This window comes from Chiloscyllium plagiosum, unplaced genomic scaffold, assembly GCF_037043375.1.
Source record: "Chiloscyllium plagiosum isolate Xiang-an unplaced genomic scaffold, Cpla_swu_hap1 HiC_scaffold_36, whole genome shotgun sequence".
Classification (NCBI taxonomy): domain Eukaryota; kingdom Metazoa; phylum Chordata; class Chondrichthyes; order Orectolobiformes; family Hemiscylliidae; genus Chiloscyllium; species Chiloscyllium plagiosum.
The window spans coordinates 36,321,862-36,347,047 of record NW_028270174.1 but is presented as its reverse complement, the minus strand read 5'-3'; the positions used below and the strand labels follow the sequence as shown (position 1 = coordinate 36,347,047).

Here is a 25,186-nt window from a genome sequence, read left to right as displayed (position 1 = left end):
CCTCTCTGAGGGCCATGAGTCTTTGAAACTCCTTGCCAAAGAGAGCTGTGGAGGAGAGTCATTATGCAAATTTAAGGCTGAGACAGACTGGTTCTTGCTCCGTAGGAAAATCGAGGGTTTGGGAGAAAATGCAAGAAAGCGGACGTGAGGTGTGTCAGATCAGCCATGACCCGATTGAATGATGGAATAGGGGCGAGGGGCCAAATGGCCTGCTCCTATTCCTATTTCATATGGTCTTATGGAAACGAGGAAGAAGTAGCAGATAAGGAGAAAGCGATCATGGCAAATAGATTTTAGGGAGAGAGGGATTGTGGCAGGAGAGATCTTAGAAAGTGATGGATAGGAGTGAGATATTGGAGGAGGATAGGTCACAGAGTTGGGAATCAATGATTACAGGAAAGGATAGATCAAAGCAACCAAATTGCATGAAGGGCTAGCAGCTGGAAACACATCTTCTGTTGTTGGCTGACAACCAGCCCTGGAAAAACACTGTCTTGCTCAGATTGATAGCTCCTGTCCCCTCCAGCAGCTATAAATTCAAACAGCTCTCAAAGTCTGACACTGAACCTCACTTAAATAGAATCATTGAGCAGCCTCTTTGGAGTGAGTTATTTATAGAATTCCTAGAGTGTGGAAACCGGCCATTTGGCCCAAGAAGTTCACATTGACCCTCCAAAGAGTAACCCACTCATATCCATTCCTCTAAATTTATCTCTGACTAATGCACCTAAACTACACATCGCTGAACACAGTTGGCAATTTAGCATGGCCAACTCACCTAACTTGCACATCTTTGGACTGTGGGAGGAAACCGGAGCACCCAGAGGAAACCCACACAGACACGGGGAGAATGTGCAAACTGCATACAACAGTCACCCAAGGCTGGAATCGAACCTGGACCCCTGGTGCTGTGAGGCAGCAGTGCTAACCACTGAGCCATCGTGCCACCATAATCCAAAACAAATCAAATCCAGAACATTGAGCTCAACTCCTTCAGACGGTGAACCCATTCTCATTTCTTCCCTTTCTTGTGGCTTTACGTGTTACATTCTCTGTCACCATGTCCTCTTTTCTCTCCCCCACCCCAGTGGGATCCTCTGTTCTTTCCAGTCTGGCAGTTAGACACACCATTTTTCTACCATTTTTGCATTCCAATCACTTAATCTGCACTATCAACAACCTTTCTCCCCCAGTACTCCCACCCGCCTGCAATTGCATAAATGCTGCCCTCTCCACTCTTCATGTCAGCTCTGATGAGGAGTCATCTGACCTCGAAGTATTAGCTTATTCTCTGTCTGTGGATGCTGCCTGACCCGCTGTGATTTCCAGCACTTGCTGTTTTAAGTACAGATTCCAGCATGTGCAGTAATTTGTTCCTACATTGTGTTTAAACATAATCTTCTGTTGCCCTTCACGGGGAAGGAGATTGTGGGAGGTTGAAGTTAATCCAGCCTTGAATGCCTCTGTTGCATTCCCAGGAGAGTAACAACTGACCTTCTTAAAATAAATTCCTGGCCTTGTTCTCCACTTCCTTCCCTTCTTTTGGAAAAAAAAGTGCTACTTTGCATTAGTTTAACTCTTGCTTGAAAAAAAAATTCTAAAGACAGTAACAATGCATGGCCAAAGAAAATTAAAAAGATAACATTAAAAAGGTTCACAGTTAAAATGGAATTCGACTGTAAAGGACTTACAAATTGCTTGGTCATTTACAAAGCTGTGATAACCAAACAGAATATGTGAAGTGTTTTATCATAGTTCGAAACAACCTGCCAAACTACTTGTGTGATGTTATGTGTTTGTATATATGTATATTATGTATTACTAACATAAACTGAAATTTTTACAATAGGTTGTACAATAATAGAAAATAGAAGATAATTATTAAACATATGCAAAGTCAGACACAACAAAGGCACACCCAACCCAGACACAGATAAGAGACTGTGTTCTGTGCAATGTAACTCAAATTTTGACTCATCTTTTCCACCTCCACAAGACACAAATCAGGAATGTAATGGAATATTTACCACTTCCCTGGCTAAACACAGCTCAACCAACACCCAGTAAGGTCAACATCAACCAGGACAAAACAGCCCACTTGATTAACATCTCATCTGCCACCTGAAATGTATACACCCTCCACCATATGCACAGCATGGCTGCAATGCTTTCCATCTACAAGGGGAACTGCTGGAACTTGCCAAGGCATCATTGACAGCACCTCCCACACCTGCAATTCCTACACATAGGAGACATCAAAACACCACCAGCTCCAAGTTACACACCATCATGACTTGGGAATGTATAGTTGTTTCTATATCCTTGCATGATCACAGTTCTGGAGTGCTGTCCCTGACGGCACAGTGTGAATACTTTCTCCTCAGGGCCTGTAACTATTCAGGGAAATGGCATGTCAGTGTCTTTGCAAGCTAAATAGGAATAATTATTGACTTTGTTAGTGATATGGAGGAATTTTGTAAAATGTGTTATGCAAAATGATTCTGTACAGATTATTGACAGAATGCGGTGAGGTAATGAAATATTTTGATTTTAGTACTTAATAAATTAAACAATGACAGTTGTTTCAAAGTAGGGCAACTATGAGATAATGATAGAAACAAGATGTTCCTGGTGTTATTGAAATGAAAATTATTAATTGAAGATGAATAGTGCTTTTTCCTTTCGAAAAGAAAGTAAGAAAATAGAAATGGAGGGAAAGGTTTTCAAAGAAAAATCAATGTGTGTTAATTTTTAAGATACTGGTATCGATTTTTTAATGTTGCTTTTCATTGAATACTCTTTCTTTTAGGCTCAATTGTGGCAGCCACTTTGGCCAGTGATGCAGATTCTGGTACTAATGGGGAAATCACATACATGGTAGAAGAGGATGATAAAGATGGGGTGTTTTTCCTCAATTCTGTGACTGGTGTTTTCAATCTGACACAAACCCTGGATTATGAGAGGCAGCCATATTACATTCTCACTGTTCGAGCAGAAGATGGTGGTGGACAGTTCAGCACAGTCAGAGTTTATTTCAATGTGCTGGATGTGAACGATAATCCTCCTGTTTTCAGTCCATCTACTTATAGCGCTGCAGTGTTGGAAAACCTTCCCCCTGGATTAAGCATTCTAACTGTAAAAGCAACTGATGCAGACGATGGTATGTATTGCAGACAAATTATGGATAAATTCTGTTCTTACCAATACCAGCCAGTATCGCGATAAGTGCTTCATATCTGAAAATTAATCAAGGTGGTTTTCAGAGATTAAGTTTTGTTTTCCAGTAGGAAATAGCTGGAGTAAATCTGCATTGAGAATAATGCTTTTGAAGTTTCTGACAGACACATTTCTGTGAGGAGATGAAAAAACTGCAGATGCTGGAATCCAAGGTCGACAAGCAGGAGGCTGGAAGAACACAGCAAGCCAAGCAGCATCAGGAGGTGGAGAAATCAATGTTTTGGGTGTAGCCCTTCTTCAGGACTGGGGGTGGGGGTATGGGGAACAGCAGATAAAGGGGAGGTGGGGGTGGCAGAGGGTTTTGGGTGGGGAGGGGTGGAGTGCTGAGGTAGTAATAGGTGAACACGAGTAGAGGGTGCGGCCTGGTTGGTTGATGGGAGGGATGAATCCTATTGGTTGCTGGAAGGAAGGGTCTGTCAGAGGAAGTGGTGGACGCTGGGAAGGGATTCAGGGATGGAAAGGAGGTAATTTGAAATTGGAGAACTCAATGTTGAGTCCTCCGAGCTGTAGGCTGCCCAGGCAGAAGATGAGGTGTTGTTTCCCTAATTTGCGGTCTCATTTGCTGTGGCAGTGGAGAAGGCCAAGGATGGTCACTTTAGAAAGGGAGTGGGAAGGGGAATTAAAATGGACGGTGACTGGGAGGTCAGGTTAGCCCCTGCGGGCCCGGCTGAAATGCTCAGCAAAACTCAGCCCTGAGTTTATGTTTGGTCTCCCCGATGTAGAGAAGACCACTTCAGGAGCACCGGTTATAGTAAACTAGGCTGGACAGGTGAACCTCTGTCTCACCTGGAAGGAGTGTTTGGGGGCTGGAAGTGAGGGGGTCGTGTGCCAGCAGATTTTGCATCTTTTACGGTTGGGGAAGGTATTGGGGGGACGGGGGTGCTGTTCAGGAGGGTTGATGTGTAGAGTGGCGCGAACCAAGGATTGGTGAAGGGAATGGTCCTTGTGGAAGACAGAGAGGGGTGGGAGGGGAAGATGTCTTTGGTGATGCGGTCTAGTTGGAGCTGGTGGAATTGTTTAAAGATGATGCGTTGGATGCGGAGATGGGTGGAGTGGTAGGTGGGGCAAAGGGGGACCCTGTCTTTAATGCATTTGGAAGGGTGGGGACTTTCGAGCATTGGAGTAGGGAATGGAGGAGGTGCAGTGGAGAGCTGTCTGGGCGACACATTTCTATGAAATCTGACATTTATCATTAGTAATTTATTACCTATCCTAACTGCCTTCACAATTAATCTGAGTCATGATTTGCAATACAGAAAAGTGTGAATGTATTAATTCATTTTTAACTTATTCGGTATTACACTATGTCTTTTTTTGAAAGGGAATTTTTATAAAAAATAGTTTATCAAGCGAATACAGTACTAGTATTTATTTCTGTTTTGTAATGTAGAGAAATGTTTTGTAAATGTATTTATATTTCAGCAGTTTTTCTCAAGCCAGAACACCTTTTTATATTCAGCAAACACTCATGGAAAAATCAAATGTCCAGATTTTGGGACACATGTTCTGAGATCCTATGCTAATAACTATACTGCTCAGAGATTTCCATCTTTTGATTGAATGAATAGGATATTATGAACATGAAGCAGCTGTTTTCCTGTGCTTTACCTCTTGAATGTGTGGCCCCACCATATTCCTCATAGAACCAAATAAAATCTATTTTATTCATATGTTATCAAAAGTTTCTCTTACTTACCACTTACAAATTCTATAACTTTGAAATCACATAGTCTCATTAACTCTAAGAAAATGCTGACCATCTCCCAATGTGTAGATTTTTCAGTTGTCTTTATAAAATTTAAAAAAAGAACTTTTAATTGTATAATTATTTTGAGTCAGGTTTAGCCATAACACATCACAAGCAACAAATATTTTTTGAAGAATAGCCATCATTGTAATGTAGGAACATGTAATAATTAATCAGCGTACAACCAGATTCTATAAACAGCAGTGAGATAAATGTTTAGATAGTTTACTTCAGTGATGGTTCAAAAATGAAGGTTGCCTTTTCTTTAACATCTTTAGTGTGAACCTTAAGGTAATTGGAGGTGATGTCTTAACATCTTCTCTGGTGGATTGCAGCACTGAAGTGAAGCACTTTTTCTGTACTGCACTGTTGTATTGTGGACTATTAGGGAGTATTTTGCTGAATATTGTATCCCAATATGGGAAACTCTGAAAGCACAAGGTTGAACTATGTATTCACAGAATTATAAATGTCAGTAATGGTCTGACATGCATGTGACAGTAATGTGGTTTACTCTTACCTGTCCTCTGAAAAAGGCTGATAGGTTTCTCTGATGTATCAAAACACAACACAAATGACAAAATCAGATGGATTACAATGATTCCAGAAAGTTGCTCACCACCATCTACTTCCTCGAGGGCAATTTCTGGCCTTGTCACTGTTAACCATATTGAATAAAAGAACTGAATTTTTTTTAATGTTAGTAATTCATATGGCAACTTTTTAAAATTAAATTGGCTAACCCATCTGGTTAGTCGTGTTTTGATACTTGAGAAACATCAGTTATGTGGAAAACTTGGAGAAGTTGGGACTGTTTTTGTTGGAAAAGAGATTTGATGGAGGTATTCAAATTTACAAGGAATCCAGATAGAGTAGATTGCGAGAAACCGTTTCCATTGTGGGAAGGGTTGAGAATGAGAGACTACAGATTGGAAAAAGATGCAATGAGGAGAAACCTTTCTCATGCAGTGAGTGGTTAAGATCTGGGATGAGCTTCCTGATTCTGTGGTGGAGACAGGTTCAATTAAGGCATCCAAAAAGAAATTGGATTATTATCTGAAAAGAAAAAACGTACAAGTTTGTAGGGAGAAGGTGAAGGAATGATACAAGGTGTATTGCTCATTCAGGGAGGTGGAGCAGAGAAGGTGATCTGAATGAAATCCTTCGTTTTAATAGTTGTGTGATTCTGTGATATGTTGTACTTTCATAATGTTGCATGTGAGCTGTCTTCACCTTGGTCCGCAGTCATATCCACAAGCCATTATGCACTTACTTTTTGTATGACCTCTTTCAGCTACTGGCTGCATTTAAGCAGAAGTAGTCTCTTTAATTACAATCGCAGATGCCTGCTTATTTAATTCTTGTCATAATTGAGGCAAAGTTTAAGCAAAAGACAGGAGTTAACTTTACACAATAGGATTTTATCAGAGGCAGGTGTATTAGGAAACATATAGTGAAGAACTGAGATATTTGAGATGAAAGTAAAATCTGAGAAAAATAAAAAAATAGTAAAAATGAAAACAATGGACTGTATTTACCAAACAAATCTCTTTCTTTGTTTTACTATTTTGGCTTTGTTCATACTTATATAGCATTCTTTTCGAGAAGTCAGACCTGTTTAAGGTACAGATTTATCCAATTCTACTGAAACCAATCCTTATTGTCTAACTGGTATGTTCTGTTTGATAAAGTCAGCGGCATCCAACTTGAGGGCAGCATGATAAAAGGCCTTCGGACATTGTTGAGTATTGCATGGAAAATAAATCTCATGGTGGTAGGGGCTGGAATGGTTTGAAGTTGAGTGAGAAAAAGTGTAACCAAAGAATGTTGAGGGGCTAAATCTTAACTGAGAAGCTAGGAAGGAACATTTGAGTTTGAGTTCAGGCAACCCTGAAGAACAGGTTTCCTTCAGGTTCTGATAAGTTTAATAGGATCTTTGGCTCTGTTTCTTAGTTGCAGCCAACCAGATTGAGAGGACTGTTGGCTGTTGAACAGGTAGAGATTTGATATTGGACCACAACTGGGGAACTGAGAGCAGGAAAAGAGGGATCATAGTGTTTGAGGTGGTGATGAGATTGGAAGCTGAGGGAAGTCAAGATATGATCAAGGGCCCCATGGAGGATATCTATAGGGTCATGGAGGGAGATTTGAAGGGTTTCAGGAGGAGGTGATCAGAATGGTTCAGTGAGGAGATCAGAAGTGTTAACGAGGAAGAGGCAGCAATCACCTCAGTGTAGAGATGAAGAGAATTAGTGTTGAGGGAGATTGGAGACCTCATATGGAGATCGTGTTTGATCACAGTGGGTGAGTAAAAATAGCAAAGTGAATTCAACAGGTAAGTGGAAATGCATTGATGTACTGAGTCCAGATATCCTTGACTTCCTTTAATTACCAATTTTCCAAGATTGGAAAGCTAGCCTGGTGAGACTTGAGGCAGTGTAGATTGTTAAGGGTTTGTGACTACAGTTACTTCAGTTAGGCAATCGGCTGTTCATTATTAAGTTTGTTAAGAAGCAGCAGTTTTAGATGCGATGGATTATTTAATTCGGCAAAGAAAGGAAATGTACAATCTGTGACAGAGGAGAATACTTTACACACAATGAAGCTATTTTGTAGAATGAAGAGGTAGAGGAGGTGGACCCCCCTCGATGGGTCATGGGTTTTTTTGTCTGTAATGGTTCACAGTCTATGATAGCAACAGTTGATTTTGTTATCCCTCAGGCTATTGAGATAAACTCCTAGTCTTCTCCCATGATGGTGGTGGTTTTTAGCTGAAGACCTCGCAACTTCACTTCCGACCTAACCTTTCTTAATTATGCTTTATTTTTGGGAGGCTTGAAATCTATGCTGAGCTGAACACTTTTCTGAATCCTTTTAGTCAATGACCACGGAACAAGTACTCACAAGTTAGCCATTCCCCACTTGCCCACCTTCATCTTAAGGTTAGTTTTTAATCTATTGGGAGCAAATTTTATTTTCCTAAACATTGTACGGATAACAGGTACATGTAGGGCCATATAGTCTGTCCGCAAAATGAAACGTTGTGACTTTGATGATCCCGGTGATTTTTTTTGTGATTTTTCTTGTATCTTTTTGTCTTTATCTGCTAGAAATGTGATTCTGTTTGGAGAAGACTAGTTACTAAGACAGTAGCCATTATATGAGGTTTCCTGCTGCACAAGATGTACTCATAAAAGTACATTGCAAAACATTTTGAATTCGACATTATGGGAAGTGCTAGGAGAAACTGAGGACTGTAGATGGTGGAACGTCAGAGTCAAAATTTATGGCATTGGAAAAGCACAGCAGGTCAGGGCAGCATCCGAGGAGCAGGAGAGTTGACATTTTGGGCATTAGCCCTTCATTAGGAATCACATTGGCTTATACTCAAAACTTTGACTTTCCTGTTCCTCGGATGCTGCCTGATCTGATGTGCTTTTCCGGCACCGCACCTTTTGAATATGGGAAGTGCAACAAGGTTAAAAATTCCTTCATTGAATCTGTTGCATTCTAAGGTGCCTCAATTCATTGGCAACAGCTGTGACATTTACTATTTTAACTCAGTGACAGGCACACAACTCGGGGTTCTGTGACTTATCAGCTGCTCAGTTGTCTAATTAGTCAATATTAATGCTCAGTTGTCTAATTGGTCAATACTACTGCAACTTCAGACTGGATTTAAGAAATAATGATTAATTTGCCAAGGATTCTGGAGTCTGAAAAGTACACAATTAAAATCATTCTGGTGTCAACTTCCACCATAATGCTCAGAAAATTGATACACCTAATCTACACAGCCAGTTGGATATTGAGTAAGTTAGAGAAAGATGCAATTCCAAAGCAAACTTAGTGATGTTTGTCCTTTCAGCCCATGTGCAAAACATTAACCCTCTTCTTGTGACTTTGAACATTTGTTCGACACTAATGGAAATGAGTGCCCAATTTGCCATTGGAGCAAGCCTTTGATTTTCCATCGACTTATCTTTTGGCAACAAAATACCAGAACATTTGTTCTACTGCCTACAGCAATGCTAATACTGAAAATTTGATTCCATATTTATATTGAGGTTTCTACTTGAAGTAGTTGCACAATATGTTTCAAATCGGTTTGCTCAGAATTGATCTCGTATACTATGGAAGAACAGAGCTGTGAAAGGAAAATTACTGTGCCTATGCAGTTGTTCATAAGCCACTGAAGGTAACTTTGACTTTGTCAAACACCTTGGGACATTTTGCTGCATTAGAGTCACTATACGATTACAAACACTTGTTTTTGTGTGATATAAAATGGATATTGGGGAATCTTTTGCTTGGTTTACAGTTCTCTCATTTTCTTATTTCCTTTGAACTGAGTTAAAGAGCCTAAAATTTGGGTATCACCTATTTTACACAATAGCACAAAATCTGATTTGACTGCAATATGCCTTCAGCTTGAAGGAGCTTATAGCAACTCTCTGCTGCATTGTCTTGTATGTTTGCCATTAGCAGCATGGGAGTAACTACCTTGAATTGTAGCATACAACCAAAAAGCACTAGCAGTGTTTCCTATGACTGTAGTACTGCTGAAGAGTTCTGCAGTATAAATATACTATCAGACTTCAGGTTAGTGCAATATCCTGTGGTAAATCTTCCTTGTTACTGCATGGATGATAATGTCCTGAAGAAGGGTTACAGCCAAAATGATGACTTCTCCACCTCTTGATGCTGCCTAGCTTGCTGTGTTCTTCCAGTCTCCTTGTCTACCTGCATAATAATGTGGCAGAATATATCACAGCCTATTATAGAAATCATCCCATTTTCATTCTGCTACATTATGAGGTCTGCTGTGCCTGATTTACACCCATGTGGTGAGATGAACACTTAGGATATTACTTTGGATCTACACCAGCCCCACATTCAAAAAGAATAATAGAGTCAAGAATATGAGTTCTTGGACTTAACCATCAATGAGAAAATCCAACCTTTGCTTTTGAGTTGACATCAATGGATGATAATAAATAATGAAATTGTCTGTCCCATAGCTGAAAGCATGAGGTGAATTCTGGTCCACCAAAGAATCTATGTAAATGTAGGAGAGTAAAAGGAAAAAACAAAACATAATTCTCTTTTGTTTTGAGCAGACTTCAGGCAAATAGTTGGGTGAATGTAATCTGTTTCAATATAAACATTTTAATGAGACATCTGTCTAGTTTAGGACCACTTAAAGTATACATCCATCAATATGACACATTTTGTACAGATTTCTGTCCAAAGACCAGTCCCAATCCACTGAAAATGAGGTGCTACAGACATGAGGACCATCCCTATTCCAATGGAAATTAATTGCCTTTACCTAACTCGCTCCTAATAGTTAGCTTCTCCTGAATTACCACTGAAAAAATTGGTTTAAGCATTGTTGAAATATACAACATCATGTAAAAAAATTAGACTGTGATTGTGAATGGACAGAAAGCTGACTTCTTGTGATAAAGCAGTGTTGCTTCTCTTTTGGCTTATAATGTTGCTATAACCATTATGATTTCCTTATTACTTGTTAAAGTGGAATTGCTGTATATGCATGAATAGTGGTTAATTTCATGTTAACATCATCCCACAGCTTGTGGGCAAAAATCATTAATTTTGATATTCCCTACGTATAAATCGATTGCAACTTGTAGCCCAAAAATCCAAAACTCTCTGGACTTTCCACCACTCGCCACTTAAGTCAAGCCTGCTCTAGTGCAAACCCAAGAGAATTTTTATTTAATTTACTCATAGAATGTGGGCATCACATTCCTAGGCCATCCTAATTGCCCAGAGGGCAGGTAAGAATTAACCACATTGCAGTGGGTCTGGAGACCAGTAAAGGACGGCAGAGTTTCTTCCTAAAGGACATTAGTGAGCCAGGTTTTTTATGACAATTGGCAACAGTTTCATAGTCATTATTAGACACTTAATTCTGCATTCTTTATTCAGTTCACCTTCCAAAATATGGCATAGTGGGATTTTGAACCTAGGTTCCCTGGTCTAGCTGAGTTTCTGGATTTATAGTCTAGCAGGAAGACCACTAGACTATCACCTACTCCAATCATTGAATGATTCATAGAATAGCAGATCATTGAACACCATTGTTCAGATTCTCATGTGTGCACAAGCATCTTTGACTCCTTTTGCAATATTTTAGGGAGTAGGGTTAGTAATAATAGTAGGTAAAAGTGAGGACTGCAGATGCTGGAAACCAGAGTTTAGATCAGAGTGGTGCTGGAAAAGCACAGAAAATCAGGCAGCATCCGAGAAGCAGGAAAGTCAACGTTTCGGGCAAAAGCCCTTCATCAGGAATAGAGACAGAGTGCCTGCAGGGTGGAGAGGTGGAGGCTTCCTGCCTCTATTCTCGATGAAGGGCTTTAGCCTGAAATGCCTATTTTCCTGCTTAGCAATAATAGTCCTCGCTGTTGCAACTCTGAAACAGGAAGATAATGGGAGAGGAAGGTTTCAACTTCTTCATAATGTTATTCATGTTAAAGTCAATCACTTTAATGAAAAGTTTAGTGTTAGAAGCTTGACTCTTACCTGATTATGTATGATCAGGTTTTTTTTTAGTCATTAATAAATGTCTGAAAATTAGCAATAGTCCAAATCATGGCAGAAAGGCTTACAGCTGGAATTGTTTTATTTCCTCTTATGGTATAATCCCAGTTAACTTTTTTCCTGATTGTATGCATTAACATTGAAGATACTGATAGACCATCAGTTTCCTGAGAACAGCAGAAGATTATGCGCACAAGGTAAATATTTGGATAAATTTATATTTTGTGGTCAGATTTTGTCTCGGCATAAGGGGAGCAAGGGGGAATGTTCTCTGAGTTGAGACTGAAGTCTGAGTCTTAATGCAACTGTGCAAGTGAAAATGATAGTGCTTTATCAGTGTTTGTTAGAATAAGGAAATTTCGTCTTCAAAGTGCTAAAACTGATATACTTACAAATCTCTATCATACAGCCTTTAATACTCAACACACAAGTGTGTGAGGATATAGTTTGAACTCTCACAGTTTCCAGTTCCCATTTTGCTTTAATGGAGAGGGAACATCAAGAGGAATGGTCAAGCCACATCCAAACCGTGTACCTTTAAACAATAAAGAAAATGTTGTGGAAATGCCTGGAACCAAACCACGTGCTCTGTCTCTCTCAGCACAAAACAAAAGACCTTAAGGGTTTAGTGAACTCATAAATGTGGAAAGCTTACCTTAAAAATAACAATATTTTAAAGTAATTAAAGCAACAGCTGTATCACCTCCATTGCAGTGCTGCCATTGTGACATTCATATCACAGTTAACTGAAAAATTATTCAGTTCAGGACATTGAATACTGTTGGATCTTCTCATATCATTCAATGTATAAACCTCCATATCTCACCAATTTATGCTGAAAGTTCTACTTTTTTTTTGCCATGTGTGGTACAGAAGTAAAGTAAATATTGAATTTGCAATAAAACATTTTGGTGGCAGTCATGACCCTAAATAGCCTAAGAACATGAGCATTACTTCTGGTTGCAAAATAAACAACTGTAAATAATCTGTTGGATCTCAGATTACACATGTGGTACAACTGCTGAAAAAACACACTTGACAAGTGCAGGCAGGTCCGATTGTCATTCAGGCCTGAGATTCAGATTTACAAACCCATTGTGGAATTACTACTGGACCTTGCCAAACTGCTAAGTAAAAAACTACATTGCAGCGCGCCTCAAAGTTGGGAGATTCATTGGATGTCATTGTATGCTTATTAGTATCGTAGAATTCGGCCATTCTAAAGCCATTTGAAAATATGTAACCATCAAAAGCAATTAAAACCAAATCCCAAATGTAATGAGAACATTTTTTTATTAGAGTTGCAACACATGGAGATAACAAGAGTATCAAAAAGTCAGCTAAATTTTGCAATTTAATTGTTTAACAGGTCAGCCAACTGCTGAAGCAGAAAGCAAAAAAGATAACTCAAACACTTCTGCAGATGCATTACCTTTCCTTTCACAGCTTGTGTTTATTTCATGGTTCATAACTGATCTCAGTTTGTTTATTTTGTCAGATTTATTTTACGTTATCTTTTATTTTATCTTGTTGCACCGCCTGATTGTTCAGTGTTGCAAGTTAGAGTCAATGTGTTAACCAAGTGATTCTTTGGCAGTGTGCCATTGAGCTAGGCTGGAAAGCAGAGACACAGAGAAGTTTGATCTACCGCTGTTCAAGTTTCTGTAATAATTATAATTTTGTCAAGTCTTTAGCAAGAATTTGATGTTGTCCAGTATTGGTCAAAGTCAATCAGGACAGCTGCATAATGGAACAAGCTTAATTATAGTATTTGAGTGGATACTGATAGATAATGCTTCAAAAGTATTTTTAGCTTGTTAACATGGTGTGAGGAGGTTGCTACTTAGTAGAAATGCCTGGAGCGAAAAGATAAATATCTTTAATTCCAGTGTTACTGTTTAAGAAAAGCTGGTTGTATGTTTTGGTATGCCAACATTAATTTTCAATGCTTGCAGCATACATAGTGCACACAAGGCATGTATTACTTAATGCGGTGCAGTCACTTGTCCTGTCAAAATGCAGTAGTCTTTTCTTTTACAATAAACGTGTTCATTGGGGAACTTTAGACTAAAGCGTTCAAGTAATGTAATTTAAGTACACACCAGTTAAGCATGTAATTTGTTGCTTGTGTTTTGTTATAATGAGCTTGGAGTATAGTTGATTCTGTTAGGTGTTTTGGTTTAGCCAGGTATTTTATTCAGGCACTTTGAATAATAGCTCTAAACAAGGTATTAATGGTTCTGCAGACTTGTAATGCACATAGTAAAGTTGTAAGTATGAGAAATGAAATACCCCTGGCTTGCAGTAAAAATCAGAAGTGCTCTTCTACCGTGGGAATTCCATTCTGACATTATGAGGGAAAACGATGCTTTCTACCAATTAGGTATCAAGAAAAGAATTCAACGAATAGCCTGTTCATGTGTTGGAGTACATGTAACCTAGATATGACGGATGATATATGGTATAACATATTACCCAGCACAAAACCTATGGATTTTTAATGCTACAGCGAGTACCACAATTTACTGCTCAAGTAATATAAGTTTATAGAAAAAGACCTGGAAGCAGTGACCATGAGAATTTATGGGTGAGAGTAAGTAGTTAGAAACCATTTTCTGCAACAAATTATCTGTTCCAATTAAAACTAATGGCAGATGTAGTACTGGTGGTCTAATAAATGGTCGAGATATTTATGCTAAGTGATGTTGACATTCTTGATACATTCAAATCAAATTCCTTTGTCCATTAAAATAGCAGATAAAGGATTTTGATTGAGACCCTGATAACACATTACATTTTTTTTATTTGTACCTCAGAGCATTAGGCAGCAGACTACCATGGGGAAAAACATTCCAAGATACTCTGTGAATGTGCGGTTAGATGAAAATTAACAGAAAACCACAGAAGTGGTATTATGATGGATGATGAAAAGCTTGGGCCTAAGAAATAGGCTTTTAGGGAAGGTCCAATAAAAGACAAAAAAGAATTTTAGAGGTGGGATTCCAGAGGTTCAGCATTCATGGTGGCTCAGTGATTAGCATTGCTGCCTTACAATGCCAGGGACCCAGGTTTGATTCAAGCCTCGGGCAACTGTCTTGTGTGGCATTTGCATTCTCCCTGTGTCCACATGGATTTCCTCCGGGTGCTCCGGTTTCCTCCCACAGTCCAAAGATGTGCACGTTAGGTGAAATCACCATGCTAAATTGCCCATAGTGTTCAGGGATGTGTAGGCTAGGTGAATTAGCCAGGGGAATGTAGAGTGATGGGATACGGGAATGGGTCTGGGTGGGTTACTCTTCAGAGGGTCGGTGTGGACTTGTTGGGTCAAATGGCCGTTACCACACTGTAGGGATTATACGAAAATGTATTATTGAGCCCTTATTTCAATTCAGTGCAAATCGAACGAACATTATTGCAATTCCTTTTAGTTACAACACAGTGTATATTGAATTTGAGTTTACAATAACAGTGAGTAATACATGATTTAATCAAGATAAATACCTGTTGTTTCATGGTCAACATATGATTTAAAAATGTATTTTCATAACTCAAATGGCACACATGATAGGTTCTATATGATTTCACCATAACAAGCTACGTAAATGCAGAATATACACAATATTTCTAACACAATAGTTGTTTTAATAAAAAATTGCAAACATTTCATATAAAAATGTATGCTCACAATACTACAATTATTGAAATATTTTACTTTAGTTTGAAAGTATTTTATATTAACCCTTATAGCAGCAAACATAATGATTGAATTTTATGTTCGGGTTGAGGGAGAGAAAAGTGGATCCATGGTTATGAGCATAGGAAAGCAGATCTAGCTGGGGGAGGTGATGTAGCTGGTATTATCACTGGACTGTTAACCTGGAGACCAGGGTAATGTTCTGGGGATCTGGGTTCATTTTCACGACTGCAGATGGTGGAATTTGAATTCAATAAAAATCTAGAATTCAGAGTCTAATTATGACTATGCATCCTTTATCCATTGTTAGAAAAGCCCATCTAGTTCAGTAATGTCCTTTAGGAAAGGAAACTGGTCTGGCCTACATGTGACTCCAGGCCCATAGTACTATGGTTGACTCTTAACTACCCTCCAGGTAATTAGGGATGGACAATAAATGCTGGCCTAGCCGATGCCACACTCATCCCACGAATGAATAAAAGAAGCTAAAATAAACTTGCAATTTAGATTCAGGGATAGGTTGATAGAGATTCAGTTTCAAATACTTAAGGAGTTATTTCAGAACACTCAGAATATTGCTTATTTAAGACACATGATTTTTTTTTCCTCACAGTGAGTCTCGATCTTTCAAACTCTCTTCCTGAAAACGATAAGATATTTTTAAGGTTGGTAAATAGTTTCTACATAACCAAGAAGGTGAAAGGTTATTGGAACTAGGCGGACATATAGACTCCTCATATCATTCATGACTTATTGAATGACAGAGTAGGTTTGAAGGACCAAAGTGGCTAAATCCTACCCTGAAATTGTTTATTCAATATAACTGTGCGTTCTGCTTTTTCAATTTTAAAAAATCATTGAAAAAGTACAGCAAGACAGTCATAACAAGACTGTTTATGTGTAATCCTAGGTCAGAATTCCAGTTTTTTAACCAAATTTAATCCACCTGTATAATCTCATCCAAATTAAAATGGACTACAGTGTATCCTTCCATTTATCTTAGAAGTTTGGTGTGCTCATCATATTTTCTGACCTTTTGTTTCCAGGACCCAATTCCCAGTTGGCATACAACATTGCATCTGGAGATTCACTGCAGCATTTTGATATCAATAACAATGGTGTTCTAACTATTAAGCAACAGCTCGATCGGGAAAGCCAATCTTTCTACAACCTGCTGATTCGGGCTCACGATTTATCTGCTCTCCCAGCAAGTAGGCTTACGAGCACAGCACAAGTGTCTGTGATTCTGTTGGATGTCAATGACAGCCCACCCAGGTTTATTTCATCCAAGATGGCCTACATGCAGGAAAACTCGCCAATGAACACAATTGTCTATAAAGCTCAAGCCACTGACCCTGACAGTGGACCAAACAGTTACGTTGAGTACACACTACTAAGCCATGCAGGGAACACGTTCAGCATCGGGACAATAGATGGAGAAGTACGACTGATGGGTGAACTTGACAGGGAAGAGGTATCGAATTATACATTGACTGTGATTGCTACAGACAAGGGTGACCCTCCACTCTCCTCAACAATGGATGTTACTGTGATCGTGCTTGATGTAAATGATAACCCTCCTGTCTTTGAACAACTTCTCTATGAAGTTGAGCTTAGTGAAGATACACTTAGTGGTGTTGATCTCATCCAAGTTACTGCAACAGATTTAGATGAAGGAGCTAATGGTCAGATTCGCTATCACATTGCCCATGGCAATCTAAACAATGATTTTCGAATTGACTCCGTTACGGGTGTAGTATCAGTAGCCAAGCAACTTGATCGGGAAACAACACCCTCGTATAATCTGATTGTCCAAGCAGTTGACCGTGGAAGCAGCCCTCAATCTGCAACAGCTGTAGTAAACATTAATCTTGCAGACATGAATGACTTTCTCCCAGTTTTTGAACTATCGCCCTACAGTGTGCATGTACAAGAGGGTACACAGAGTCTGCCAATGTCCATCTTGCAGGTTGGTACTATGAAAACTGTATTCTTTTTTCTTAATCCACCATAACAATATTTGCATTTAGCTGTAAGGTCAGCATAACCCCCATAATCTTTATACTTTTCATAATGGCAAAAGTACAGTAAATCATATGGTCATATGAAACAGAAACAGAAGTAGACCTTTTGGTCCCTCAAGCATGCTCCACCATCCAATACTATAATGGCTAATCTGTTTGTGTTTCACATTCCATCTACTCCAACAACCCTTAATTCCCCTAGCTAACACAAATCTATCTACCCTTGTCTTAAAATGTTCAATGACCTCACTTCTAGCACCTTCTGAGACCAAGTTCAAAAGTCATACAATCCTCTGAGAGCCTTATACTGGCATATCACAGACATGTTTACTTAAGAGGACTTTAAAAACGCATAAAGTGTAGCTCATGTAACAGAATTTATGGTAAGTTTTAAAAGCTTATTTGATTAATATACATGAAAGTAAATATTAATATAAAGTTCTGTTAAGGAATAAACTGTTTTCATGCCACAAGCATAAGAAATAATTGGACGAATAGATTGAAAAAAGTCCATTTGTTAGATCAAGCCATTTCCTTCTCCCCAGATCCACCATATCAAAGAGTCCAGTTAACAGGCTTACTACTCTGAGGAAAACTCCAAAAGGCTTCCCCTTTTCACCAGCTACCCTCCCCACCAACTCTAGTCAACCTCAAAGTGGTCAAGTAAGATTGAAGAATAATTATCTATGCTTCCAACTTATATTGCTATCCCTAGTTATATGTGGATCAGTTTCAAAAGTAAAATGCATGTTAAATCAGAAATTATTTGCGATTGGTGTATGGATCCATCAGCAGTTCCAGCAGCCTGACAATATCTAGATAAATAAACGCATTTACAGTCACGGAACAGAAAAGGTGTCTTGAAATTTTACCAGTGCCTCTAAAATTTCAATGGAGCACATTACAGTTTACATAAACATCATCAAGCTGTTAATTCTTCAGCTGCAACAAGATAATAATACAGAATGTACTTTTATATTATTTAAATAGGTTTCCAGCTCTGACCATGAGCCAGCCCAGCAAATGTGCATCATCATCAAATGGCGTAATATTCCAGCATTATCTGTCTTCGCTTCTCTTTTTGTCCAGAACACCAAGTGTCGATGGTGCATGCAAAGTGTTGTCAAATATCACCTGGAGCATTTGTTAGTAAATAGAATGTTTAGGACAGTTAGTATATCTGCATAAAATATTTATCATATCTGCTTCTTTGTTGGATAAATGATACCTAGTTTAATTGTAGGCTTTCACTGAGTGAAATTCGGTTACCTCAGTGGCCCTCCATTTTTGAGAAATTAGGTAAACACGGCTCTTATTTCTGTAAAAGAAAGCTGTGTAAGCATGGGTAGGATATAAAACAGACCTTGCCTGTCAGGTTCACACTTATCCTTTTGATAATCATGGCAAGAGTTTAGTCACATGAAGAGTCACCACTTGAATTAGGAACCTGAGGATTGCTGGTCACTGACAGAACTGGATCAAAACAAGAATGAAGAATTTCAGGAAAGGAGAAACATGACGAATAAAGTGTAGTACTAATAAATATGTTTTCACTCAGAGTGTGACAGGTCACAGAGTGAGGTGGCATGATGGCTCAGTGGTTAGCACTGCTGCATCACAATGCCAGACACCGAGGTCTAATTTCTGACTCAGGTGACTGTCTGAGTGGTGTTTGCATGTTCTCTCTTATGTCTGTGTGAGTATTTTCTGGGTGCTCTGGTTTTCCCCAGCAGTCCAAAGACGGGAGGGTTAGGTGGATTGGCCATGCTAAATTGCCCATAGTGTCCAAGAATGTGCAGGCTAGATGGATACAGGTTTACAGGGATGGGCAGAGTGTGTCTGGATGAGATGCTGTTTGGCGGGTCAATGTGGACTCATTGGGACAAATAGCCTTCATCCAAAGTGTGGGAATTCTCTGTAAATAAAACCTTGGAGAGAAGAATGGACTGTCATAATTTTATGCTTCATTGAAATCAACCAGTATGAAGGCACGATGATAATTTAATGTTGAATCTTCAATATCAGCAATAAAATATAGGGATAAGAAAGATTGTTCATCCGTCATACATCATTCAATCTGGATCTAATTTCAGACATTTTATTCATTTCCAATCACAGACCATGACACCTTCCTTCCCTGCTGAACCAGGGATTGAGCAAAGTTTTTTTGAATGCTTCACCTGAAATGTGTGTCTGCCAATGCGGAAACTGAATAAGAATAGCAGGGGCTCAAGATCTGCTACCAAATCTGGCTGTGTACCCACTGACCCATTCTTTGGAAGCCCCAAGGGATTTAAGTCCCTGATTGGCTAGTGGGACTCCCAGTTTGTTCAGGACTTGTGGTTGAAATCCCACCCCTGAGAGCTGTTGGCTAAAGGGCAGGAGCAATGGCCGCTGTTGGTAATACACTAGGGCCCTCAGCAGGGATTCCTGGACCACAGTAAATGATGATATATGGAATGAACTGACAGAGGAAGTTGTAAATGCAGGTACGGTCACAACATTTACAACATTTGAACAGGTACATGAAATAGAAAGATCGAGAGGGATATGGGCCAGAGGAGGCAGGTGGGACTCATTTAGTTCAGGAAACTTGGTCACCATGGGCGAGTTGGACTGAAGGGTCTGTTTTCATGCTGTAAGACTGTGTGACATGATTGGGGTTTCTGGTGAGTGGAGTGGGGTATGTTGTAGAAAACGGTGATTGGAGGTTGCTGGTTGTCAGCCACTCTTCGCTTCTCAATGCTGGGTTCTTCATTTCGGAACAAAGCAAAGACTTACTCCTCCCACGAAATGTCAGTTGATGGTCAGCCTGTCCACTTGGAAAGTCCTCAACTAGCAGCATTGAGGTGGACCCTTTAAGTGGGTATTAATTGTTACTTAATGGTTTTGACATATAGGCAGGACATTCTCCCACAAGCTGTCCCTCCCAGACCTAATCAGAAGGAGAGAAGGTGTTCTCCACACGGAAAACTTTCATGCAATGAAACAATGCCTCACCTCAGATATCACCTTGGTTGGAAGTCAGGGTGTTCATTAATGTAAAAATATTTTTCGTGATGCAGTGATTTCCTCCCAACTCCCTCACTGGATTTGGTTTTGGTATCGGCACTGGTGAAAGCCCTGCAGTAGTGGATTGATTGCCAGTATGCACCCTGCCCAACTTCCCTTTTCATTGACAGCAATGGAATAAAGCCAGCAGCTTATGGTAGTTTTCTGGTCAAAATCAAAGGAAAATTATCCTCATCCTGTACTTTTCCAGTTGAATTTTGCTTTAATTATCTCCCTAGTTTGCCTTATTAATTCACATCACAATGTCATAGATCATGATGGTGGATGATACAATCTCCCTATATTTTTAAGATAAGAATGAATGTAAATTGTATAACTTTGCAGATAATTGCAGAGTCTTAAAACCTGCTTCAGACTCTATGGTCTATGGTTTTAGCCTGGTGGTGAGTTATGCATGTGATATATAGTCAAGGTAGCCAAACACACACACATTTGTAACTTCTTGCAGAATTTCTCCAATTGTTGAGGATCATGGTGTTGATTGTGATGAGTTCAGTTGTAGGGAAAGGAGCTAGTGGAGGGAAGCATTCAGATTGGAGTGGGGTTTACTGGGTAACTCATTGGACCTGGAAGGAAGTGTTATTCGCTTGGCCCATAAACAATGTGTGAAAGACAGCTAGTCCATCCTGCCTCCTTTAAGCTGCTATGTCTGTTGAGGCTTGAGAAACCCCTGCTCATGGTTAATGTGGAATTACTATTAATTGATGGCATGAAGGCTTATTATAATATTTAATTCATCATTCTATTTCCCCAGTACAGATTGGTTGCCTGTACCCTGTCCGACAACCTCTCCCCAAACCCCCATCCCCCACCCACTCCCTTAAATTAAATCAGAACTAATTGCATCAAGGTGAGTTTGGCTCCTATTTCAGACTTCTTACATTTTAGAAAATGATACAACCTCAACCCAAGTGTAAATGGGGGTTGAAATTCAGTTCTCTTTAAGTGACCATAGCTGACAGAGTGGTAAATGTGGAATCTCCGCATTGTTTCACGCATTACTTATACACTTCATTCGATTTATGTATCCTGTGGATTTATACCATAGGTTGTAGCTCGTGATGACGACCAAGGGCTAAACAGTCAGCTGACATACACCATCGTTGGTGGGAATGGAAAAGGAGCTTTTACTCTGACACCTAGTGGGCAGCTAAGTCTGGTCACGAACCTCGATCGGGAAACCATGGCACAGTTTGTCCTGACTGTTATTGCTACAGATGCAGGTAAAATCTCAACTACATGTTGAAGTAGCATGTGCATGTATTATACCTTGTTAAGTATGACCATTTTGAATTTGTTGGTTATGATGTTAAACTTCACGGCTAATGAGGACATACTTTAAATAATCAGGCAGCGATCAGCAAACCCTATATGCAGAGTGCAATTTTCCAGTCATTAAGTTTAATACATGAGAAAATTGGGATTTGTGATTTGGATAATTGAGTATTGTTGAAAAGAGGTCAGATTTTGTGTGAGTGTTTAATCTTACACTCATCAAGTTACTGCACTGATCGAAAGGGAAAGCCAACATTGAGACTGCACAAGAGGAGAGTGCAGATGGGCTCTGACTGGGATAGGCATTGCCATAGAAAATACACTAGTTAATGTTGATTGACAATTCACTGCCACCATTGGTTTAAATTTCAATCCAGGCAGGTTGACTGTGGTTGGTCAGATTTGAATCAGTGAATGGCTGTCACCTATTCTATTAAGTTGAAACAGGCCCACATGTACATATTTTTCCTGTCTGCAAAAAATGGAGTATTGAGTTTTAATATATGTAGTTTACAGTACACGCAAGAGTGTCACAGTATGTGCCTGATCATAAATTGGTCATCACTATAATTCTTCACATACTCAGAATTATCTATCAAATATTGTCCAAATACAGAATTGAATCTAATATTGGACACTGTGTTGTGAGTTCACAAGCATGGCCGAGTTGAGTATGTTCAGTAACTCACTTTTTTCAAATAGCTGAAGGGATGTATCGTTTGATACAATCAGCCCTGTCTTTGAGATTCAGATGAGCTGATCTCCTGCCATTGAGTCTCCAGATCAAAGCTGTCAGCAAGCAAAATCTTACAAATCCAATCCTTCATTACGGAAAGCCTCAAAGTTGCCCTCCTACTACAAAACATCTCTGCAACATATTCCACTGGGAACAATTGTTTTTGTTGGCAATTATTTTGAATGTAACCATGTGCCTGAGAATCATTCAGTTGGCTTTTAGTAGTTACACTAATGCTCCCAAGATACTCCAATCTGTCACACGAGAATACATATTTCACCCTTCTATTTTCACTGTTTTGTTATGACAACAGCAAATATGATCTCCATTGTCACTAGTTTGTGTTACTTGGGCAGCCTCACTTGCCTGTATCAAAAATTGCAAAATCAGATAGGCGCTGCTGAGAATTTTCTGACTATATGTATTTTAATATATGGGCATGTGGCACCCAGGTTGATGAATTCTACTGCTGATGGGAATGGCTGTCCAATTGTAGTGTGAACACCAAGTAACAATAGAGTATTGTTGAAAAAAGAAAGATGTTCTGGAAGGGCGTTGATTCATTGAAAAATTATGTAACAAATTGTTGTCCGCCATTTGGCACATTGGGCCCATGTTAGCTGTTACAATTGACATTCTGCCACTCTTCTTCTCTGTCCTCATATCTGTATGTATTCCATCTCTTAATGTATTTTAAACACTTAGAAAATGTAGGAAAAATTGTATAGAGGAGGTAACTCTGCCCAATTAAAAATGAGCCACCCGACCTAACTCCAGCCAGTTCACATCCTTGGAGGTTACAGGACTACGGGTACCTATCTAGATACATTTTAAATGATTGAGAGTTTCTGCCTCATTAGGCAGTGAGTTCCCATCTCCTACCACCTTGTAGTCAAAGATTGTTTTCCTCATGTAGCCTCTGGTCCTTCTATCAACCACTTTAAATCTGTGCTTTGTGGTCACTGGTCCCTCTGCTAGGGAATTAGACCTGATTAGATTAGATCCCCTACAGTGTGGAAACGGGCCTTCGGCCCAACGAGTCCACACCAACCCTTCAAAGAGTAACCCACCCAGACCTATTTCCCTTTGACTAATGCACCTAGCACTATGGCCAATTCACCTAACCTGCACATCTTTGGACTGTGGGAAACCGGAGAACCCAGAGGAAACCCACGCAGACACGGGGAGAACGTGCAACTTCAGGTACCTCCACATCTAAACCATCTAGGTCCCTTACAATCTTGAAAGCCTCAATCAAGTTTCATCTCAGCCTTGTCTTTTCCAAAGAAAGCTTAACCCGGCCTATTCACTCTTTCCTCATTGATGTAATTTTCCAGTTCTGACAACATGCTAATAAATGTCTCTGCACCCTATCCATTGCAGCTCCAGCCTTTCTGTAGTAAGGTGACCAGGACTGCACATAGTACTTAAGTTATGGTCAAAATAGTGCTTTTTTTCGCAGCTCCACCAAAACCTCCTTCCTCCTACATTCTGTCGATCGATTAATATGTCGTCTTATTCATCTTATTAATCAGTGCTGCCCCTTCAGAGCTCTATGGACATGCACTTCAAGATCCCTCACCTTCTTCTCATTATTTGTATTTCTTTGTTTGTTTGACCTCCCTAAATATATCATCTCACACTTCTCCTGGTTAAATTTGACTGGCCACTTTTCTGCACACCTTCACGCTTGAGAATTCCTCCTCGCTATCAAACCGTTTTTTGTGTTGTCTGCAAAATTATTGATCAAGTCCTCTACATTTAAGGCTGTTTGCAAAGGACAGGGACTTAGACGTATAAGTATGTACCTGGGTTCGATTCCGCCTCATGTGACTGTGTGGAGTTTGCACGTTCTCCCTGAGTCTGTGTGTGTAGATTAGATTACATTACAGTGTGGAAACAGGCCCTTCGGCCCAACAAGTCCACACCGACCCGCCGAAGCGAAACCCACCCATACCCCTACATTTACCCCTTACCTAACACTACGGGCAATTTAGCATGGCCAATTCACCTGACCCTGCACATCTTTTGGACTGTGGGAGGAAACCGAAGCACCCGGAGGAAACCCACGCAGACACGGGGAGAACGTGCAAACTCCACACAGTCAGTCGCCTGAGGCGGGAATTGAACCCGGGTCTCAGGCGCTGTGAGGCAGCAGTGCTAACCACTGTGCCACCGTGCCGCCCACCGTGTACTCCGGCTTCCTCTCACAATCCAAAAGTGTGCAGGTTAAATGAATTGGCCAAGCTAAATTATGCAGGCTGGGTGGATTAGCGATGGGAAATATGGGGTGACAGGGAGGAGGTAGGTCTAGCTGAGATGCTATTCAGAGGGTCAGTATGGGCAGAATGGCTTGCTTCCACATTGTATGGATATTCTATGACTCAAACAAATCACCAATATATTATGAACATTTGTTAACTGTAATCACGTAAAGGGGGATACTGCTACTCGTGGTCCAGCTGTTTAGAGTCTTTGACAGCCCTAAGGTTAGTGACATTCTTCAACAGTCTGTTCTAAGCGTTGGCAGCTGGTCACTATCTAATTCCGTCTGTTACAATATTTCATCATTGTACAGGCTCCAACAGCCAGTTATAATTGCTGATAGTTAACTATGCTATCTGAGTGCCAGTTACAGCCAGTGATAGTAAGTATGTTAAACCCTTGAGAATTTAGTCACTTACAGTCTCTGTTAGCATTTGCAGTATTCTGGTATAGTGCTTCAGGTTAGCAGTGTATACAATGATTGATGTCGATTACTTGCCGACTTACAATGTGCCCGGCTTGCCTCAGTCACTTGCAGTGAATGACTGTGGCTAGAAAATAGTTACAAT

The 25,186-nt window shown here is 39.8% G+C and overlaps 1 protein-coding gene across 1 annotated transcript in view; it reads left to right on the top strand.

Annotated features, from left to right (window-relative positions):
* Positions 1 to 25,186, top strand: part of fat4 (FAT atypical cadherin 4) — a 381,091-nt gene that overhangs the window by 208,862 nt on the left and 147,043 nt on the right. The window contains exons 5-7 of the mRNA XM_043674087.2: positions 2,810 to 3,160; positions 16,292 to 17,214; positions 21,390 to 21,564. Of these exons, the coding sequence (XP_043530022.2) occupies positions 2,810 to 3,160; positions 16,292 to 17,214; positions 21,390 to 21,564 (1,449 nt within the window). The remainder of the gene's footprint in view (positions 1 to 2,809; positions 3,161 to 16,291; positions 17,215 to 21,389; positions 21,565 to 25,186) is intronic.